At 36.0% G+C, this 22,139-nt stretch overlaps 4 protein-coding genes across 4 annotated transcripts in view; all 4 read right to left on the bottom strand.

The window, feature by feature from the left end:
* LOC127792513 (uncharacterized) overlaps positions 1-22,139 on the bottom strand; it is an 88,663-nt gene that overhangs the window by 42,929 nt on the left and 23,595 nt on the right. The window lies entirely within an intron of this gene.
* LOC127792510 (G-type lectin S-receptor-like serine/threonine-protein kinase At2g19130) lies at positions 295-2,991 on the bottom strand. The gene has a single exon (XM_052323019.1). It carries the CDS (start codon positions 2,873-2,875, stop codon positions 455-457), a length of 2,421 nt encoding a protein of 806 aa, XP_052178979.1. The 5' UTR covers positions 2,876-2,991; the 3' UTR covers positions 295-454.
* LOC127791642 (uncharacterized) lies at positions 14,558-15,787 on the bottom strand. The gene is made up of 2 exons (XM_052321622.1): positions 15,269-15,787; positions 14,558-15,181 (listed from the first exon to the last, which is right to left on the bottom strand). Exons 1-2 carry the CDS (start codon positions 15,785-15,787, stop codon positions 14,558-14,560), a joined length of 1,143 nt encoding a protein of 380 aa, XP_052177582.1.
* On the bottom strand, positions 16,027-17,717 carry LOC127791641 (L10-interacting MYB domain-containing protein-like). Its single transcript, XM_052321621.1, has 3 exons — positions 17,643-17,717; positions 16,734-17,084; positions 16,027-16,467 (listed from the first exon to the last, which is right to left on the bottom strand). The coding sequence occupies exons 1-3, from the start codon at positions 17,715-17,717 to the stop codon at positions 16,027-16,029; spliced, it is 867 nt and encodes a 288-aa protein (XP_052177581.1).

Below are 22,139 nucleotides of genomic sequence, written 5' to 3'. Positions count from 1 at the left end.
CAAGCTACAATAACCACAAAAATATATTTAAGTTTACATCTGTCTCGTATTTTCTTTTTACGAGACATATCAAAAAAGTTATTCAAATATTATTATTGAAAAAACTCAAATATTGGTAATAAAAATAAAATTATTCTTTTATAACTAAAAGATCATATTAAGTTACTAAAATAGCTTTTATGATAAAAAAAAAAGAAGTAAATTTAGAATTGTTCTTTTATAACTAAAAATATCACATTAAGTTATGGAAATAGTTTTTGTGTTAAAAAAATAAGTACAAAATTTACGTATAAACATGATACGGCACAATTCATCATGCATTGGAATGCCATTTTTACTTAATTTATTGAAAATAAAAATACAGAAGAAAAAGTAATTTTGAAAACGAACTTACATGTGTTCCAACTGACAACTTGAAACAAAATTAAAAATGTCAAACATACATCACGTGAACTTATGAAAGTTTGACTGAGGTAACAGACGACGTGTCTTGGAACACAAAGGCTTCTTTTGTGTCATCCATGATACCTTGGAGAAACCTAGGAATGGGAGGGATTCCAATTGGTTGAACTCCCTCTAGAACTTGGACAACTTGCCCCATGCTTGGCCTATCCTTCTCCTCATCTTGAATGCACCAACAAGCAATCTTGCAAGCTCTACTAAGCTCTTCAACATCAGCATTACCCTGTAATCTATGATCCAACAATGCCACGAGAATTTCCTCTCCATCCAGCAATCTAGACGATACTTGATATGGGAAGTACTCCTCTACTTCACCCTCCACTCCCTCTCTGTTTCTTCTTCCTGATATGATCTCAAACAACAACATACCGTAGCTAAAAACATCGGCTTTTGGGGTGATGGCTTCTCCAGATATCCATTCTGGGGCCAGGTAGCCTCTAGTTCCTCTCATCGTTGTCAGAACTCGGCTGAACTCTCTTCCCACGAGCTTTGCCAAGCCAAAATCAGCCACTTTTGGGTTGTAATCAGCATCTAACAGTATGTTCTCAGGCTTAATGTCACAGTGTATGATGCAGTCTCTACATTTTTCATGAAGATAAGCCAAGCCTCTAGCAGTCCCAGTTGCTATGTTGTATCTCGCTTTCCAGTCCAAAACATTTGAACCCTTCTTAAACAAGTGAGACTCCAGGGAACCATTTGGCATGTAATTGTAAACGAGAAGCCTTTGTGTTCCTTTGACGCAAAAGCCTCGAAGATGGACTAGGTTTATGTGCTGAATCATCCCAATGGTGTTCACTTCTGCACGAAACTGCTTCTCTTCTTGCCTCTGGGTTTTCAACACTTTCACTGCTATTGCCGCACTTGAGTTTGGCAATGTCCCTCTGAAAACAGAACCAAAACCGCCTTCCCCGAGCTTTTCCGAGAAGTTCTTTGTTGCAGCACGAATATCCCGGAACTTGAACACAAGCAAGGAGTCCTCGGCAGCCTCAAAGGTAGTCGCCGTGGCTGTTTGCTTTTTCCTCCAAATGATCATCGAGATACCGCCAAAGAAGGCGAAGAAGAAACCGACCGCTCCAAGAACAATCCAGGCAGTCTTTTTCTTTGTCTTGCCGCCCTTACTTGAGTTAACCCCGGGGACCACCAGCTTAGATTTTGCAACTCTAACATAAAGATCTTTTCCAGATGAGAGTTCCTGCAAATTCAATAGAGCCCCATTCCAAATAAAGCACCCATCATCGATTGCAAAAGCAGTGCATGAACAGTTTCTCAAGCAAGCTAGTTGGCACTCATCAAAATTCCCAGCTGCTAGGGACTGTGAATTCCCAGGAAAAAGAGTGTTTGACACCAGGGAAAATGTGTCATTTCGTCCATTTGCACACTCTAAAGGACTTCGTCTTATGCAGCCATCCGAGAAATCTCCCAAATTCCAATCTGCCGGGGTCCTTGGTTCAAATCCCTGAATACAACGGCAGACTTGAGCGGTTTGGCTGCAGCTACTAAATGCACCACAGAAACCATAAACTTCACACTGCAATGTGGGTCGAGTCCAGAACAACTGCCAGTAAGTGGAGTCTTTTCGCCATACAAATTGCTTGATCTGCCCGGTCACGTCGACCACGAATCTAGTGAGAGCAGTGGGGAATCCAGCCTCATAGGTGAAATAACTTTCATTCTTATTCACAACATACGTGACATTTTTGATGTAGTAGTCACTTGCAATTTCAGGAACCGAGCTGAAAACTCTCCCATCCCACACCCCACTATTCCAGTACATATTTGAACCTTTCCACACCAATATGTGGCTTGAGCTTGGCTCTACCTCAAGAGAAAAGAGACTTGGTGCTGGATTTTCCCGGCTTCGCCAGGAAGTCAGAAATTGGTTCTGCTTTCTAACATTGCTGTATCCAACCTTCCCGCCGGGCAACCACGTGTCAGTTGGGTAATCGAAACTCTGCCATATCACATTAGCGGAATCCAATGCATCTCTAACAATAAAATTTCCATTGTCAAGAAGCATAGCCACGGTTGAGTTACCGAAGCTTGAGGTCGATGAGTTTGTCGACCAAATACGAGTCTTGGATTGTTCTAGCAGGACTAAGTTTCCATCTTCAAACAGTGTTAACTCTGAAGAAGATGGATCAGAGACTGGTCGATTCCTGTTGGCTACCCAAACCACTGTTTTGGTGGGTAGCGGCCATATATACCATATGCCAATGTAATAATTCCGAGAGTTACCTGGTGCGAAGAAGCCCAGTTCAAAAACTCCTCCTTGGGAGGTTATCGTTTGATTCCCCGAGAGAGATTGGCCGGGGTAAATGGTTTCTACTCCTGATGAAAAATGGGCATTGAAGGATACAACCAGGAAGATCAGAATAGAAAGAAAAAGCCATTGATGATTGCTCGTGGGACTCATCTCTGCACAGAGCTAACCAACCCAGAGAACTACACAAACAGCTGGGTCCTTAAACAAGAAGGCTACATTTAAACTATATATACACTTCTTCTTGTTAGCTACTGGGCTTTAGAAGTCAACTCAATTGCTTTGATTTATTGGAGAGGGAGATGAGAAGAAGCAGCGTGGCAATGCCCAACTTGGATATTTGTTTATTAATCAATCTCGTTTTGTGGCGTAAAATCATCAGCTTATGCGCGTAGGTTGGTGAGGGGCGACAAAAGAGACGCGTGCCATTCCAAATATAATAAGATAATGCCACTTGAAACCAAAAGAATTCTGCAATTGCGGCCATTTTGAATATTCATGGCCAATTGAAATTTGGAAAGGTGGAATATATGTAGAATTAATACCAGCAATGGTAGAAATATAGTTTAATTTTTGGAGAGTGGATGTCAGTCAACTGCAAGCAATAACAATAATTTTCCACCGCACCCAGACTTGGTCTAAGTGGATAGAATTAATACCAGCAATGGTAGATATATAGTTTAATTTTTGGAGAATGGAAGTCAGTCAACTGCAAGCAATAACAATAATTTTCCACTGCACTCGGACTTGGTCTAAATGGATGCGACTTACACCAGTAGGGGTTACTGCTTGCAAGATATTGGGGATTAAATATTTAAGTGAAGAAATTCAAAATCACTTCGTCAAAGTCTGGGATCATGAGTTCATCTCATGGATCGTAGTATATCATTAGGTTATTTCAACAATAATAAGACTCAACAAATGTTGTAATTTTCCCATACAAGGGTTTTCTTGGAAACCAAGTCTGTGATTGGAGCAATTGTTGTTTAAATTTAAGATTTCTAGAGAACCAAAAATAAAATAAAATTACAACTCTCCCTTTCTTTTTTTACCTCCACCAAAAAAAAAAAAAAACACCCTTTTTCTTTCATGTCAAATTACCCTTAAAATACAACTAATAAATATATAAGTGATTGAAAAATAGTCTCCTTACAGATATTCTATACAAAAAACATTACAAAAATCAAACGCCAAAATCATTTTGTTATAATTATAGACTGTTTTTATGAGGGTTCTTTTTGAGAGAGGAATATTGCACCTCCATCTCGATCTAAGTGCTATCACATTCTAAGAATTTTTTGGGCGTATGTATACTGTATAGATTAAACTGACTTTTAAGAATGACCCTGCATTGATTATTTTGGTCCCTTAACATTATGCTTCAATTTGTCTTAGAGCTACTATTACCCTTTTTATCTCGTTACAGTTTACTTAAAGTTCTTTAAGAATTCCGTCAAACCTTCACATTGCAGACATATAAAACAAAGAAGCAGTCGTTGCCGACAATTTTAACATTTTGAAAAGTGTGTACAAATATATAATATGTATATATACACAAAATTTCATATATATATATATATGTGTGTGTGTGTGTGTGTGGAATTATTAGTGAGATTTTGGTAGACAGAGAGAAGAATCTCTTTGATATTGGCAGGAATGTTTTGAGAAATTGAAAGAATAGAAATTCGAAAGAAAACTCAATAATTTTCAAATCGATGGGTTCTTTCACTGTTGGATCGAAGCAATGATTAATAGCCATCATTACCAACAATCGCTATTTCTGTGTTTTTTTCATTTTATCTTTATTTTTATTTTATGTATTTGCCACATTGTAATTATTTGTTAAAATTTTTATAATTATAATAAAATTAAAATTTTAATAGTTGTTATAAAATAAATTAAATATAAAGACCAATTTATCATAAAACATAAAATTTAGATAACAATAATATTATTCAAAAAGATTGTGCCTATTCCACAAGATTGAAAAATAAATAAAATTGTGCCCATTCCACAAGCTAAAAATTGCTTCCATTCCACTAGATTAAAAAAATAAAATTGTGCCCACTCCACAAGCTATGAGCCTATGGAGAGTGTTTCCTCTCCGTTACCATAGTGAAATACCTCCAAGTTTACTTTTTTTTTTTGGGGGGGGGGGGGATCAATTGACCATTTTGTTAATTTTCTTTTTTTATCTGGATTCTTGGGAGAGCTGAATGGCTCTTGGGGGAACATGATTTTATATATAAAATGACCCTGCCGACAATAAATATTTATCAATAATAATAATAATAATGAATTTTTATTAATTAGTAGTATCCATTCAATCATCAAGGATCTTTCTCTTAGGAATATGAAGTTTGAGAATTTTTGCTTAATGGTGTGCATAGCGAGGGAGAGTAATTAAGAGAATAACTTTGGTATAATTGCTAGTGGAATTAATTAACCCAATTGCAAGAAAGAAGAATCCAGCTTTCTTTTTGACCTCTTAAGGTATTCAGGTTATAACTTTTCTGAGATATTTTAGTATTTACTTGTGAAAGTTCAACAATAACAAAGAAGCAAAACCTTGGAATTGTCTAAGTTATGGAGTTCTATATTGAATAAAATATGCACTTGATGTTATATTTTAATGTTCTTAAGCATCATGTATATATAATTGACAATTTTTCCAAAAGTTTGAAAAACGATCCATCGCTCAAAAATTGTCAACTGGTTCTCTCAATCAGATTGTGTGCAGAAGATTTGAGAGAAACTGTTTTTGCCCCTTTAGTGGCTCCACGTGGCACCGTACGAGAGCATTCTTATCAGGGTGGAGCCAAAAAAATATTTTCAATGAGGTCGAAATTTATTAAAGAAAAAAATAAAAAATAATATAAATATATTAAAAATTAATATAATTTATTTAATTTCTCTCTATGATAAAAGATTTCCCTTTTAAAAATTTCTCCATAACTATTTCGAATTTAATATAACAAATGATAATTAAAAAATTACACAAACTCATAAATTCACAAATTATGTGATTGATCTAATAATTAAAATATTAAATTATATGTGTTTGTGCAATTAATTCAACAATTAAAATATCAAATTATGTGTAAGTGATCCAACAATCAAATATCAAATTATATATGACTATGTGCAATTGTTCCAATAATCAAAATATTATGCCTATTCAATTAATAAACTTATTTATCAATCTTTAACATCACATTAACAAACTTATTTTTGAGAAATCTAACATCAATTAACCCAACATCAGTTAACAAAATTCAAGTTCACTTAATTAATTTTAAAATTGAAACAAAAAAATTTACAACAAAAATTAGTGAAGTAGAAACTTATTGCTGTGTTACTCACTGATTTACATGAAACAAGTCCAAGACGAAGAGCCGGAGGCGAAGCCGAAGCGGAGAGGCAGTCAGGCAAGCGACAGCGAGTGACGGAGGGCTGAAACCCGGAGGAAGGGTGAGCAAGCGACGCCTGCAAGCGACGGAGCGAGGCTGTGAGAGAGCTCAGAGAGGCAGTAGCAAGCGAGAGCGAGACTGCAAGAGACCAAGGTCCGAGGGAGAGCTAGCAACCGGCGAGGGCGAGCGAAGAGACGACCGAGGTGGTCAGAGTGAGGCCGAGGTGGCGCCGGTGAGCGACGGAGCCACCGAGCCAGATAGAGGCAAGAGCGAAGGACAGGGCGCAAGGGGCTGGGCGACGGCTGAGTGTGGGCACTTGAGCAAAAGAGGAAATGAAGGTGAGTGATCTCTTTCTTTCATTTGTCCATGGCTTCCATAAAACCTTGAGCAACTGGTTCAGGACCAGACAAGCTCCACCTTGCAATACCATAATGGCCCCCTTCTCTACGACAAAATCTCTGTTAATCTCATATGGTACGACAAGTTCAAGCTCGCCCAGCGATCCATCGTCTTCGATTTCATCAACTCGCTGCCCGCTTCTTCTTCTTCCAATCCTTCGATCGCAGGGTGGTGGAAGACCACAGAAAAGTACTACCGCCTTGCTACCAAGACCCAGAAGCTCTCCTCGTCGCCCTCCTTATCTCTAGCAATGTCCGAGGGAAATGAGAGAGAAAGAGGGCACGAGTGGGTGCAAATGGCTTAGGGTTAGGGTTTGGTTCAGGGAAATGAGAGATAAAGAGGAGAGGAAGAGTCGAAGAGGCTCGCCTGGCGCTGCCCCTTTTATATTTATAATATATAAATTATTATTATTTTTTAAATTATATACTATATGCGTGCGATTTGGTTTTGAACCGAACTGCTAGTCTGCCAAACCGCGAATCGCGTGGTTTGGCAGTTTTTCAAACCAAATTGGATTGCCAGTTCAAAAAATCAGTCAGTTAGGCTGAAAATTACAATCTAACGATTTTTTGAACACTCCTAGTAGAGACCTCTTATTGAACCTCTCAAATTGGATGTTAAGAAGAGATTAAAATAGAGATATGGAGGAAGAGCAAATTACGCATGGGCTTCTCTTGGCCACCTTTGCTAGTAATTAAGTCTTCTGGCTAACACCTAATAAGGGCTTTCGGTTGATTTTGAAAAACTTGCTTGGTGTGAACAAAGTAAGCCCTCCATAACTTGAGAAGGATAAGGTCCGCATGTAGAAAGGTTTCTACAACCATTTGATATTTCCTTACTAGGTATGCATCCAATTTATTACATAAGATGTAATAGTGCATTACTTGATTTATCTTGAATTTTACTACGCTTTCATGTGATGAAAAACTTTTAAAATACATACACATCCATATGAGAATCCCAACATAAACAACCACTCACATTCATTTGAATGTTGGGAGAGTTAAGCTCAACAATGCATGGCTTCTCATTGGCAACATAGGGACTACTAAGCAACATAATAGCGATTGGTGATTTCATACTTCATGTTAGTTCACCATATGTTGGTAAAGATGGATTTGGCAAAGTCGAGGGATCACATTAGGAAGACGTTAGGGTCGAGCACTTGCATGTCAATAATGTCAGGAGCGACGAGGTCGAGCAATCACACCACAAGGATGTCAACCCACTATTCCACGATCACATTGAGGTGGAGGTACAAGTCGCATCTGACGTCAAGAAACCATCATCACAACTTGTTTTGCATACCCCGCCACTATAATTCTTGTTGAGACCACCAAGGCCACCTCTAAAAAAAGCACCATTTCAAGTGTACGAACATAGATCATGGCTATGAACCCTCCAATTGTGAGCTAAGAGTCTTGATAGAGATGGAAGAAAGAACCTACACACCTTCCTGTCTACATGCTTGGGCGTTGAGTGCTTGTGACCCTTTTTATTTTGATGTTGGATCATATTTTCATAATTAGTATGTATATAGGAGACATGATTTTCGATTTATGTGTTTTTTGTATGTATGATATTTTTTATTTCAATGGATGTATAATGTATTTCAATTTAGGTGCTTGTGATCCTTTTTTGTACATTTGTTATAATGCTTTTACAGGGGCGGATTCGATGTTAATAGGGTTTTTCACTATGAATATAATGTTTTATACAAGTGTTGGTTGTGTTAGATGTTCATACTAGAAAGTTTGTATATCTCATTAATGGAACTTGCTACTTATTGTATGCTATCAATTGTTCAAATTGACAGTGGTCGAAATAAACAAGTTTTCTCACCAGATCTATGAAATGGAGGTTAGGATTACCCAGGGTGCTCTTGGAACTGCCCTCCGACACTCAAATCAGAATCAAAATAAATACAATTGTAACAAAATATAGGAGAATAAGAGAAATTATAAGAAAAAGAGAGAATAGAGAAGTTAGAGAAAAAATTGAAATAAGTTTAGAATGAACCTCCTTGTATTTTAGTTTAGTTCAAGTCTTCTCCAAGTGACTTTAATTCTTAGTCTTAGTTTGGACCCTCTCAATTAAGCTTTATCAACTGGATCTTATTTGGCCCTAGCGCTTTGAATTTCACCACCACATCAAGGGTCTACCACTTCTTTAGTTCAATGTAATTGGATTAAGGAAATAGAAGAAAACTTTGTTCTCCTTGTTGAGGTTACGGGCTCCATTGTCTATTAGACCCGAATTTTATAATAAAATCCGAAGCAACATCTATTGAAGCATAAGCAGCCAAGATTCAAAGCATACACATGAAGATCTGAAACACCGAGGTTGGTTACACTTGAGCTATATACCATATATGAATATCAAAAGTAGGGAGGTTTGTTATATTCAAGGCTTCATATAAGCACATATTCGGTTAAGGTTTACGATACTCAAGACCTTGAGAACATATATTTTGTCAAGATCTGTTATACTCAAGGGTTTGTGAACATAAATTTCCCTAAGCTAAAGCTACAGACTATATGCGAAGACCTAAAGTAGTAAGGTTTGTTAGATTCAGGGCTTTGTAAATATATATTCTGCCAAGGTTTACCATACTCAAGACCTTGTGAACATAAGGAACTGAATATACTACCCTACCAGGGGCGGATCTAGGAATTTAGGTTGGGGGGGGGGGGGGGGGGGGGCTGAAATTTAAAAAATTAATGTAATAAAATTTTTATGTAACTAAAAAGTTAGTACAATAATTTTTCATTAAACTAGTGCTTAATGAGATTTTGAAACAAAAAAATTCACCTACAACAGAACCTACATCTATTATTGTCGATTCAAATATTCAATAACAAATTCGCAATAACAAATTTCAAGCTTCCAGCCACACCAATTCCTAAGTTCCTAGCTAAATGCAGTAGTCAAATAGACAAGCAGACACAACAAATCAAACATAAACAACAAAATCACTTACTTAAAACTTGCTAAAAAAGGCAGCGATTTCAACAACAAATCAAGCATAAACAAGTAAAAAAAAATATGGGCGAAAAATAGAAAGACTATCGAGATTTAGCTGTTAATCGAGAGAATCAAAGAACTGAAAGAAGAGAAAACATACCTGGGCTCGAATGAAGCAAATCTGGATGTTTTGGGGGGGGGGGGGGTGTAAAACGAAGACCTGAATGGCTGAATCAGAGGCAGGGGCCAGGGTAGCGAGCTAGAGGGCGAGGCCGACTGGCCGAGCGAGCGTGGGGGCGAGGGCGAGCGAGAGCAAGAGAGACTGAGAGAGGCAGTCAGGCAGAGAGCGAGGGCGAGAGGCAGCGAGAGCGAGAGCAAGAGAAAGGCAGCGAGAGCCGGAGGGCGAACGAGAGCAAGAGAGGCAGAGAGCGAGGGCGAGCGAGAGCGAGAGCAAGAGCAAGAGAAAGGCAGCGAGAGCCGGAGGGTGAGCGAGAGCAAGAGAGAGGCAGAGAGCGAGGGCAACCGCGAGGGGACGAGCAAGAGAAGAGGAGGCAGAGAGCGAGAGGCAGCGAGGGTGAGCCGTGAGCGAGAGGGAGGTCGAGAGAGAAATGAGTAGAGAAGGGTGGGCTGGAGTGACTTTGGGCTGCCCTGGGCAGCTCACACATAGATCCGCCCCTGACCCTACGAAGCTAACCTTCTAAAAAACCGAGGAAATTGAAAACACCGTCTTACGAAGCTAACATTCTCAGGCAGCCAAGGAAATTAAGAATATCGCCTTGCAAAGCTAACCTTTTTTGGTAGCCAAGGGAGTGAAAGATACCACCCTGCGAAGCTAACTTTCTCAGGCAACTAAGGGAATTGAGAATACCATTCTACAAAACTAACCTTTTTAGGTAGCTGAGGGAATTGAAGATACTGCCTTGCAAAGTTTAACCTTCTTAGGCAACCAAATGAATTGAAAATACTGCGCTGCTAAACTAACCTTTTCAAGCAGCCAAGAGAATCGAAGATACCACCCTGCGAAGCTAACTTTCTTAGGTAGCTGAGGGAATTGGAAATACCGCCCTACAAAGCTAACATTTTCACGCAGTCGAGGGAATCGAGAATATCGCCTTAGAAAGCTAACCTTCTTACACAACTAAGGGAATTGAAGATATCGCCTTGCGAAGCTAAACTTCTCGGGCAGCCAAGGGAATTGAAAATATTTCCCTACAAATGTAAACTTCTCAAGCGGCTAAGAGAATTAAAAACACTGCCCTGCAAAGCTAACCCTTTCAATCATCATCATACAAATTGTTAATTGCCCAAATAGGATCTTGATGAGGATCATTATTTATGATTATACAAATTAAGGCAACATTTAACCCAATTTTTATACAAGCTAGAAATGTTAAAAAATCATATTCTTATCATCGTTAAAAAACTCCAAAATTACATGTAAAAGATGATATTATTCATATCCAAGACCAATCAGCTAGCCTAGGTGTTACCACATCTGACCTATTAGGATTAGACCTCTATAAGCTTATAACACCAAAGTTGAATACCTAAACAACTCAAATTAGTTTGAAGTCCTAACATCATTTTACTATTTCCATTGCTTTTTAAGTAGTGATCAATGTGCAACCAGGGATCTTCCATTACAAATGACGAGGTTACATGTAAATCCAAACCCAAGATTTTGGACCAAACTGACCCATATGCCATATCTCACCACCGCTTCTAGTGAAGTTGTGCAAGAATGCTTGACCATTGTTTCATTTATAAATGCATACAAGGTTACATGCATGGAATTTAAATTGAAAATCTTAGAATTATATGGTATGCAGCAGCAAGTATATATATTGACCTATTATGATGTGTAATCGTGACAAAGTATAAAACACCACTTACATTATAAGAAAATGACTTATATAGTCATTATGAGAGCTTCAGCAATATTAATGGAAATAATTATCGTAGTCGAAGATATTGTTACAACACAGTTGTAAATACTTCAGCAATTTCATAGCAACTAAGGAGAGCACAGATGCATGAAAGGATAACTGCAAGTGCCTACCTTGTTGTATCACCTCCTTTTTTGTTCAACTCCTTCAATTTTGCTTCTATTCTTCTTTGTTTTGTTTTCATATTTTTTTAATGCTTATATACTTGTTTCAATAGCATTATCCTTAAGTCAAAAAATAATCCACTCTTTTTTTTACCACAATGCTCAACGCACTATAACCCATTTCGAAGCATGCTTTAGGGCCAACTTTAGCATTTCATCAAATCACTCCAATGACTTCCAAAAATGTGGATTTGTGACTGATTTTAAACATTGATAATAATTATACAGTCATACAAAAATTGGTTCTAAAATCCCATTGTTTGGCTTTACAAATGATAGTATAAACTGGGCTACTTGAACATAAATTGTTGCACATGAAAGTACAGAATTTCCCTGGAGCCAAGTTTAAGTCTATGTTTAACCTACCAAATGGTGTCAAAATTGAGTACTATATATTCCATTTCAATCACTATCATGAGGACTGCTCATCCACAAAATCCATTTGAAAACAATGTCATTTGACCCTCTAAAAAATAAACCAAACTCGGCTCCTCAACAAATTTGCTAAGTGCTTAACACTTGAATGAACCCTTTCAACCTCTCTATGACTCATTACGTCTTGTTTCTAAACTTCATCGCCTTTATTTTAACGTCATACACCCCGACATGTCTTAAGATATACGCTTATGCCTCCTCTTGCCATTTTATCCCATTGTGACATTCTGCGGAACACCTTGAAGGCACCTCAAAACCTGCACAATTTCTGGTATTTCCTTTTTAACACTTTGGCCAATTTTTTATTTTTTTTTTAAATTTCTACTCTGCAATATTAAACCTCAAGCAATTAAATTCAAATGTTGTGGGGCATCTCATAGGCAATACACAAAACATGTTCCATGTACTAGTTATGGTAGCAATGCAAAGAGATTGAGGAAATCATATATAGTGCCAAGTTAAGCAGCTCACAACTCTAGAAAAATAAATAAGTGTACCATATCTGTAGCTCCCCTCTGTCAACAACTCTCGATCCACTGCACATCCTAACTTGATAAGCTCTCTACTGTCTCAATACGAAGTGCTGCGAGACTTTGTGGCATTGATGAATGGAGTTTCTATCCTGTGAAAAAAAGGGAAAAGCAAATCAAATAATAAGAAGTGATTGATGTAGTTAATTTAAAAGAAATTGTTATTCAACAGAGAAGATGAAAGAGATTTGTGTCTTCGGGTTAAAAGCAGCTGCCATAGTTGATTTGATTCAACTCGGTGACTCAACATTGTCACTAGATCTGAGTTGGCTAGTAATTCATTTAGAAATTTTTGCCGGTGTCTTCTAGTACTCCGAGATATTCGGAAGAAAATCAAACTATTTTATAAATTTGGACCGTTAGAGTGGTGCTCGATTTCGTCGGCATTCCTCAAACACGACGGCAGATCCGAAAGTGGCCTATGCAAGGGGGATCAGAGCATGGAGAGTCTCGAAGCATGAAGGACCGAAGCTCAGAGAACTGAAGTCTGACGAACCAAAGAGTAAGGGGTCGAAATATAAAGAATTGGAAGCACGTGGTGTTGAAGTATGACTCCGTGTTGCTCAAGAAAATTGCCCCTTCATCAGATCAGGTCTGATAGCTCCACCTTTTACCTGTATTGAACTTCGCCATACTGTTCCATAAACTCATTTGAGTTCAAAATCGACTTCGATATCAATGCCACTGATTACCGATTGATGCTGTTTGCCCATTTTTTTTCTAAATGCAAAGTCATCTCCAGCAGCGTTCCGATGTTTCAACACTCAGGCTTAGTTTGGCTAAGCTTTTTTTTAACGGCGTTTAAGTTGGGTAGTGTTTAAGTGGTATAATAGCGTTTAATCTGGATAGCATTTAAGCTAATAACGTGTTTGGATAAATATACTTTTAAGCTATTAGTGTAAAGTTATGTGTTTGGTTTGTAAAAGCTGATAATCTGTTAGAATTTGACAAAAAGACTAAAATAGACATGACATTAAATAATACAAATAAAATTCAAAAAATACAATTTTTTTTTAAAAAAAATTATAATTGATGTCCAATTGCTAAAATACTTACAATTACATATTAATAAATTATAAAATAATTTTAAAAATATATAATTTTTTATTTTATCTATAAATTTAAATTTAATTCATAAAAATATTCAATATATATGTTGAAATATTATATAAAATTATTTATTTTTAAATTTTATCATTACATATCCTGTATTTTTCATTTAAATAAATATTAATACTTAAATTTATATTTGTTTTGAATTGCTAGAAATTTGATATAAAACACCAAGATTACAAAATTATACATGACACAATAATTGATAATGAAATAAATTTGAATTACAAATTTTAAAATTAGAAAATATAATCAAGATAAACAGAAAAATCACAAACTACACATATGGGCTTAACAGAAGAAATGTAGATGATGTTGTTATAAGTCTAGGATTTCTCACACTAATCCAACAGACTCATTGTGCACCCAATTTGACCCAAAATCAAAGCCTTGCATGTAATCGTTACATCGTGTGGATGGGGGAGCAGGCACTTGGGGAACTATTCATCAGCATCCCCACCCCTAAACATATACTTCATTCAGCTAATCAACTGAAGCTAATTGTCAAGAAATGAAGAGAAAGAAATCAATAATGGAGGTGTATATATCTCATTGGTAATCTAAAGAGCAATCAGTGTCATCTTCCATCTATAAGAAAAACACCATAGCTAATCAAAAGTGGAATAAAGATTTGATATATTGCAGAACAATAGACAACATGCGATAACAAGCAAAACAATTCTATTGTCCAGGAGAAACAATTTAACTGAAATACCACCTTCCAGCTAACCAAGTTGAAGGTCATGATTACTTTGTTCTGCCTGTTCGGGGGAGTCAAATTAACATACAATTATCGTGATTGTCCAATATCTAGAGCTATAGCATCTCGCATTGCCATCCAATAAATATCACTCCGGTCCACTTCATCGTTCCTTTAACTATCAGATGGTGTCACAGATTGTGCATCAGGAATATAATTTTCGTTTTCAGCTGCAGTGAATGCAACATCATGTACCCATTTCTTTCTAATATAGTTATGGATGGCCATTGTACCTAAAACAATATCTCGTTGGGTATCAAAATTATATGCAGGCATATCTTCCCAAACCCTAAATCTTTTCTTCCATACTCCAAAAGTCCGCTCAACAACCATTCTGCAAGAAGAATGTAAGTAATTGAATGACTCTTTATGTCCTCTTGGTGCACGCAATCGGCTTGTTCTTGCACGTCGAAAATCTTCAAGATGATATCTTATATTCTCACCTTTATATGGCCCCATGTATCCAGTCGTATGAGAGTATCCTGCATCTACTAGATAATATTTCTCTCCTGTTGGGTAGGGAAAATTCAAGTCGGACCTATGAATTGCTTCACCAAATATTCTGGCATCATGAGCTGATCCCTCCCACCCCGCCCATGCAAATGTAAAACACATGTTGAAATCTACAATTGCAAGGATATTTTGGGTTGCATATCCTTTATGTCCTATATATGGTACTTCCTCACCTCGTGGCAACCGAGCCTTTACATGAGTACCATCAATAGCTCCAATACAATCCTGCAAGGAAAATGTAAGATATTCGAATTATGTTTCAACAATTAACCTAAGAATAATCACAAGTTAATAGAATGTATTAATAAATACCTTAAAGAATGGCAAATACTTGGGATTATTCGGTTTGTGGTATCCTTCCCCATCATTGTAATTTGGATGTGGTTTAATAATATCAATAGCTAACTTATTAACAGCAACCAAAACTCTATGAAATTGCTGGCTAATTGTCTCACCAGAATGATTGAACATTTCTTGTATTAATCGATTCCCAACCCCATACCCACAAATCATCAAAAATATTCCGACTGATTCAGGCACAGACATTCCTCGTGTAGGGGTGAGACCATATGTTTCGGTTAAATCACGACATAAATCCAAAAAAATTGATTTTGTCATACGAAAATCTTGGTAACATCGAGTTTCATTACCATTTAGTATTTCGTGCATGAGTGTATGACCTGTTCGTTGAGATGTACGGCATGGTTCATTGAGCATGTATTTGGCGTAATAATTTAAAATCGCCCTTGTAGTTTGTCTGAATAAGAACATTGATTCTGTATTAACCTGTTCATTATTTGCTTCATCGTAGTCATTCTCCTGATCTTCCATTATTCTGTAAAGCATGGAGCTTTATTAATATCAATACTAGTTGATCTTAACAAGTCAAGTCTATAAAATTTTAAAAATATATCAAATTGCATTCAAACATAAAACACCATTAACAAGTTGAAGCACATCATCCAACACGCACAACAACAAACAATGTTCAACATAAAACATGCTCAACAATAGTCTCAATAATACTCAAACATAAATAACATTAGTTCAAACATATTAAAGGAAAAAGTTCATGGTAGAGGCCGATGATCTTCAAACAACTGATGGAGGTAGTCCAACCAAGCAAATCTTGCCTCATCAGATGGTTGATTTATGAAGACAGTTCGATTCGGGGGCTTGGTAAAATGGGTGCAAGCATAATTCCACAACTTACACCCAACCTGAATGGGGAGACGCTGCAATACCTCCATGCATTTTGGAATGCTTTCTGCATCTGGTCTAGCAACAGAGTTCGTAGTATTTGTGCTTTTAGTGTATAGCTGCATTAAGTCTTCAATATTTGTCCTCAACATGGCAGCACTCGACATCCTTTCCTTCCTACCCCTTTTAGGGGCCGATGATCTCCCTTGTTGCCAACTTGGTTCTAGAAACAAATCGTCACCAGTTGCAGCATCAATGGGGCTTTGATCCCTACCAAATGGCTCTCCAAGATCATTTATATCCTCAGTGTGCTGGATTGCATCATCTTCTTTATCGATACTCGATAGTTGAGTTGGAGGTTGATATTGACTTGGAGCTCATGCTTTTTCCCCAGTTGCTGCAATATCAGAGAATAAGCCATCATAGCGAAATCATATGATGGACAAGTCTTTGTTCCTGAATTTTCGAAAGTTGTCATTTTCCTGTAAACCCACAAATGCAAAAAATTGTCATTTATTGTGTCTCAAGTAGTTTATAAAATATAAAAATTTATCATATGGAGAACATATCAAAATACCTTAATTTTCTGCTCCCACCAAGCATTTTCTGCCGCAATAGTCTTCTTTGATTCGTCCCACCCCAAACCTGACTTTCCTCGCATCATTTGCTTAAATAGTGTCCATTCCTTCTTCATAGAATCCCAGTGGTTTTTCAATTGCTTGTTGTCATAACATTTTCTTGTTATTTCATTAAAAATCTTGACCAAATTTTTCCACCCATCCTTATTTATAAATGATCCTGGCCTGTTTCCCTTTTGAATCTCTTGTTCTACTAGCTCTATAAATTGTAGATGTGTATGGTCATTCCACTTAGCAGAGGGTCGTCCCGTATTGGAAATATAGTTCATCCGTTTCTTTCCTTTATCCATCTATATCATAACCAATATACAATGTGGGAGAGATAGAAATCCACACATATTGACAAACAAAGCAGAAATTGAAACATGCAAAAACATTCCAATATAGTTTTTGTATTGAAACATGCAGTTAGTATTTGTATTGAAACATTCCAAACTGAAACATGCAAAAACATCCAAAAACTAGAATATACCATTATTCACAAAAATACATAATATTACATAAACAACAACAATGAACATTTTTATATGACTTGTAAGTTTATTACACAAAAAGCAACATTTTTACACAAACAACAAGAAGGCCAATCCATTTTTTTGACTTGCAAATAGCAATGACATTTTTATTACACAAACAACAATATTTTTACACGTACAACAACAAACCCAATCCTTTTTTTTTACTTGAAAGTAGCAATTTTACATTTTTATATGAACATTTTCATTACACAAACAGCAATATTTTTACATGAACAGCTACAAACCCAATCCATTTTTTTTGACTTGTAAGTAGCAATTTTACATTTTTATATAAGCCTTATGTTCCTATTTAAGGCTCATTTGGAAAACAGCAACAACAATGAAGGAAACAACAACAACAATGAAGGCAACAGCAAGATCAACAATAACAGCAACCCAATCCATTTTACAGAGATGAGCAGTATAGATATACCCGATCAGCAATGAAGGCAACAACAATGGCAACAACGAAGGTAGATCTGGAAGCAAGAGGCGGCAGCAGACGCGACCCCGGGCGACAGCAACGATGATGATGGCGGATCTGGAAGCAGGAGATGGCGATGGCAGTTTGCGGCGTTGGAAGCAGGAGGCAGTGCTGGGAGCAGAAGGCGGTGCTGGGCAGCGATGGGCAACGCTGGGTGGCGGTGGTGATCGTTGTGGGAGGAGATTCGCGGCGATGGCAGTATGGAGGAGGCACAAATGGTATGAGATAAGAGAGATTCGTTGAAACAGAAGATGAGGGTTGAGGGATAAGAAGTGTAAATATTAAAATTGGAAGAGGAAAAGATTGTCTTTTTCTTGGTCAACTTTAACAGCTCTCACCAGCTTTTCTGCAAAAGCTACTGCCCCAAAGCTTTATCTAAACGCTAATACAAAAGCGTTTAAGCCATAGAGCTTTGAAGCTCTTGACATAACCAAACAGATAACTAAATAAATCTTCTAGCTTAAACCCTGTAGTAATAGCTTAAAAGCGGTCAAACCGCATTGCCAAACGAAGCCTCAAATTGGAGCATGCCATCTTGAGAGCCATAAAGCCATTTCTATAGCTTTTCTTTGTTGCAGCCTTTGATTCCCGATGATCGCCATTGCTCTAGCATCGGCAAATTCCAGTAGCTCGTGAGAAGTTACAACCAAGGAAAATGAATCCTGCAGTTGTCTCTACTACGAGATGATGGCAATTTAGGGAAAACGATGATCAAGGAGTGCTATAGTCTATGGAGCAGGGGCGGAGCTAGGAATTTTTAGTGGGGCTCCCAAAAAAATATTTCAACCACAAAAATAAGGGCGAAACACTAGCTAGTGGTTTATTTACCTTTTTTTTAATTTTTAATTTTGAGTTTTAAATTATTTTTTATTTTTTATTTTGATAATTTATTTTTAAAAAATTAAAAACGCGTTTTCTTTATCATTTTAAAAATTATTTCTCAAAATAAAAAATTATAAAATACGTTCTTTTTAAAATTTTAAAAATATTTTTTTAATGATATTTTATTCAATAAATTTGATTATTCATTAAATTAAAAATATTTAATATTAATATATTATTAAAAATATATATACATTTTAAAGCTAATGAATTTTGTAATATTTTTTCCATTACAATAATAAAATATGAATAAATAAATAAATAAATGTGTTTTGAGTTTAGAGTTTATTTTGGATAAAAACACTCAAAGCAATTTTTTGTTGTTTTGAGTTTTCTTTACAATTTTTTTTTTTTTGTTTTCAAAAATGTCTTTTTAAAAACAGGAGAATGTGTTTTCATTATTTTAGAAAATTAAAAACTAAAAATGACTTTAAAATAGCAAAAAGAATGCAACATAAAATTTTAACAGAATTTGAGAAAGAAAAGAAGAAGGAGGGGGAACTAGGCTGGGGCTTGTAATAAAAATATATTATTTTTTAATGTTCAAAATCTATTTTTAAAAAAAATTGGGAGGGCTTCAGCCCCCTTACCCACCCCTGCCTCCGCCACTACTACAGAGTTTTCAACATTGCATTCGTAGATGTGTGCAAGATCTAGACAACTTGGTCTATACCTTCAAGTCGGCTCTGGGCATAGGTTGTCTAACCCCATTCATTTAATTATTTTTAATAATTTTAGAGAGATTCATAAATTAATATTTAAATTATTAATAATTATTATAATTTAAATTTTTTATCAATTATCATAATCTTAAATTATTTTATTTTTATCAATAAATAATTATTAATATTATTTTTATAAATTATTTTATTTTTATTTAACAACAAAATATTTCAACAAAGAAAAAATAAAAAATAGTGGTGACAGATATTCCGTCTTCTTCACCAAATTCTCAAATCTCCAAAGTCCAAACCCCCATTGCCTTTATCTCCCTCTCACGTACTCTTCTCTTTGTCATTTCTAGCCAACCGATCGTCGCTGCTCGTCAGTCGTCGTTAACAGAAGACCACTGTTTTGTTTAGGTATATATTGCTCTCCAGTCTACTATTCGGATTTGAAAATTCTGTTTGATTTTTCTTTCTTTTAGTTCTAAATTTTACAGTTAAAAATAAGGAAAAGTGAAGACATCAAAAATTATTTTTAATGAGAAAATAAGTACACACTAAGTTCTCAAAAATTTTGATAGTGGCGAGTCTAGGGTTGTTTTGTGGGTGATAAAAAATTCTGGAAAGTGCAATTAATTTCTTTTATTTTGTATGATTGTGTTCTTCTGTTAATTTGTTTTATAGATTTCAATTCAAATATCAAATCTAACCAGGTTCTATTGTTTCTCAATTACATTTAAATTTGATATTGTATTGATTTTTCGTATTTAAATTGATTTATTATGTCTACCAGAAAATATTTGTTGATTTTTCATCTAAAAATGCTAGAATAGTAAATTTAAAGTAAAATATTATGAATTTAAACTATTATTGTGATAACTTTGAATGTTTTTATATAATAAAAAAAAATTATTTGTATTCGTTACATGTAATTTTATTTTTAAATATAAAGGGCCCCACATATAGTTTCACTTAGGACCCCTAATATCTCAGGATCGGCCCTGGATGTCTCGCACCGAGTTCCAAAAAGACTTGCGAGCTTCGATCTCACAGAAGGTAATTTATATTGAAGCTTCACCAACAATAACTTAGCCGGCAACCAGTACAACAAGTATATGGTAGAAGATGCTGAAGAATTATCTGTCTCTAAGGTACAGGTTAAGTGGTCGGACCACGATAAATTAGAATTTGTATCAGTAGATCGTGGGTTCGATTCTTTACTCTGCGCAGTGAGATAAAATCTTTATCTGTGATTTATTTCTTCTATCAAAATTAAAAACACGAGCGACGTGAAAGACTGCAAAGGGACATTAATCCCAAACGCTGAAGAATTAGATCTTGGATCTCTTGCAAGAATCATCGACAATGGGATTAGTTGAAGAATGGCATCGATCACTCTGAAAATTACCTCCTGCTCTAATATTATGCCAAGTGACTGTTTTGACACTTTTGCAGAAGAAGACAACAAAAGAAATGAAGTTGCAGCACTACATTCCATAGATGGATCCTTGCTAATCTTATATTTTATCGTCACCCGCTGCTTCACCAAAGTTATAGGACATGGCAGCAAATTCAAGACATTTACAGCTGCAAACCAACTTTCAAGGCCATATACCATGATTCTAGTCACCTTATTCTGGCTGCCACACTGATAAAGTAAGTCAAGAAGAAGGAAGAAATGCACTTCTTGCTCTTCTCCTCTCCGAATTTCGCGCCTCTGGTGTCTGAAGTCCCACTGCCAGCCTTCTTTAAGTTCAACTTGTCATCAAGGTTTTGGATTGAAAACCACAGGTTGGACATCAGCAAAATCGATGAGCTCAACTGCTGAGTCGTCCCGTTCCTCAATGACTAGATCCGATCAATGAAACAAAGTGGGAAAGAGAGACAGAGGCGGCCGATGTAACGGAGGCGGCACGCTGGTCATAGGGAAGAGAGGAACAGAAGAGGAGAAAAGGATAGGTGAACGGTGACAGTGGCGCTCGAGAGCAGGGCGAAGTTTTAAGGCTGTGACAGCGGATTCATAAAATGGAAAATGGGTGTTTCAATAGGTTTAAAAGTTAATCAACATTATTTTTAAAATTATATATTAACTTCTTTAGTTATTATTTTGTTTGTCTAAAATTAAATAGTCAAAATGCTACTTAGTTTAAAAGCTTTATAAAAAGTTACGAGCGCTAACTTGAAACTTAAAAATTATGTATAAAAGATTAATATTGATTAAGGCAAAGACAAATATACTCTCGTACAAATACAAAAAACCCTTATAATTTTTTTTTTTTTTTCCTCACCCTTGTTCTCTATTATCTTGTGTGTTATCGTCGTCATCTTTTTCATCACACTATTCATAAAAACAGAAACCATAAATCATGTCCCCTAACACATATCAAGTGGTTAGATCACGATAAGATAGAATTCATACCAATAAATCGTAGATTTGATTCATTATTCTGCGCAATGAGACAAAATTTCTATCTGTAATTTACTTTCTCTACCAAAATTGAGGACACAGACGACAAAAGACTGCCTAAGAACAATAATCCCAAAAAATCATAAATCACTATATAATAATAATATCTCTCCCACTATTCATCTTCTCTCTTTGGGTTTTAGATCTCGAATTCTAATTATCTAAAACTCACGTCGATGAGTTATGCCACAATGGAACCCTATAAAAACCATCGGCATTGTTGTATTGACAATTGTAAGTTTGATTCTTTTTTTATTTATAATTATAATTATATTTATATTTATATCAATATATAATTTATACAAATATATTACTGAATATATAAAAAT

This window comes from Diospyros lotus, chromosome 15 (genome assembly GCF_014633365.1).
Source record: "Diospyros lotus cultivar Yz01 chromosome 15, ASM1463336v1, whole genome shotgun sequence".
Taxonomy (NCBI): Eukaryota; Viridiplantae; Streptophyta; class Magnoliopsida; order Ericales; family Ebenaceae; genus Diospyros; species Diospyros lotus.
Note: the sequence above shows the minus strand (reverse complement) of the source record. Positions and strands in the feature narration are given on the sequence as shown.

Coding starts and splice junctions, on each gene's coding strand:
- LOC127791641 (XM_052321621.1), bottom strand. CDS start 17,717: ATGGATTGGGTTGCTGTTATTGTTGATCTTGCTGTTGCCTTCATTGTT. Junction 17,085..17,642: donor TTTCCTTCATTGTTGTTGCT/GTTTTCCAAATG, acceptor GTTATGATATAG/ATGGATAAAGGAAAGAAACG. Junction 16,468..16,733: donor GGTGGGAGCAGAAAATTAAG/GTATTTTGATAT, acceptor GATGCAATCCAG/CACACTGAGGATATAAATGA.
- LOC127791642 (XM_052321622.1), bottom strand. CDS start 15,787: ATGGAAGATCAGGAGAATGACTACGATGAAGCAAATAATGAACAGGTT. Junction 15,182..15,268: donor AGTATTTGCCATTCTTTAAG/GTATTTATTAAT, acceptor TTTTCCTTGCAG/GATTGTATTGGAGCTATTGA.
- LOC127792510 (XM_052323019.1), bottom strand. CDS start 2,875: ATGAGTCCCACGAGCAATCATCAATGGCTTTTTCTTTCTATTCTGATC.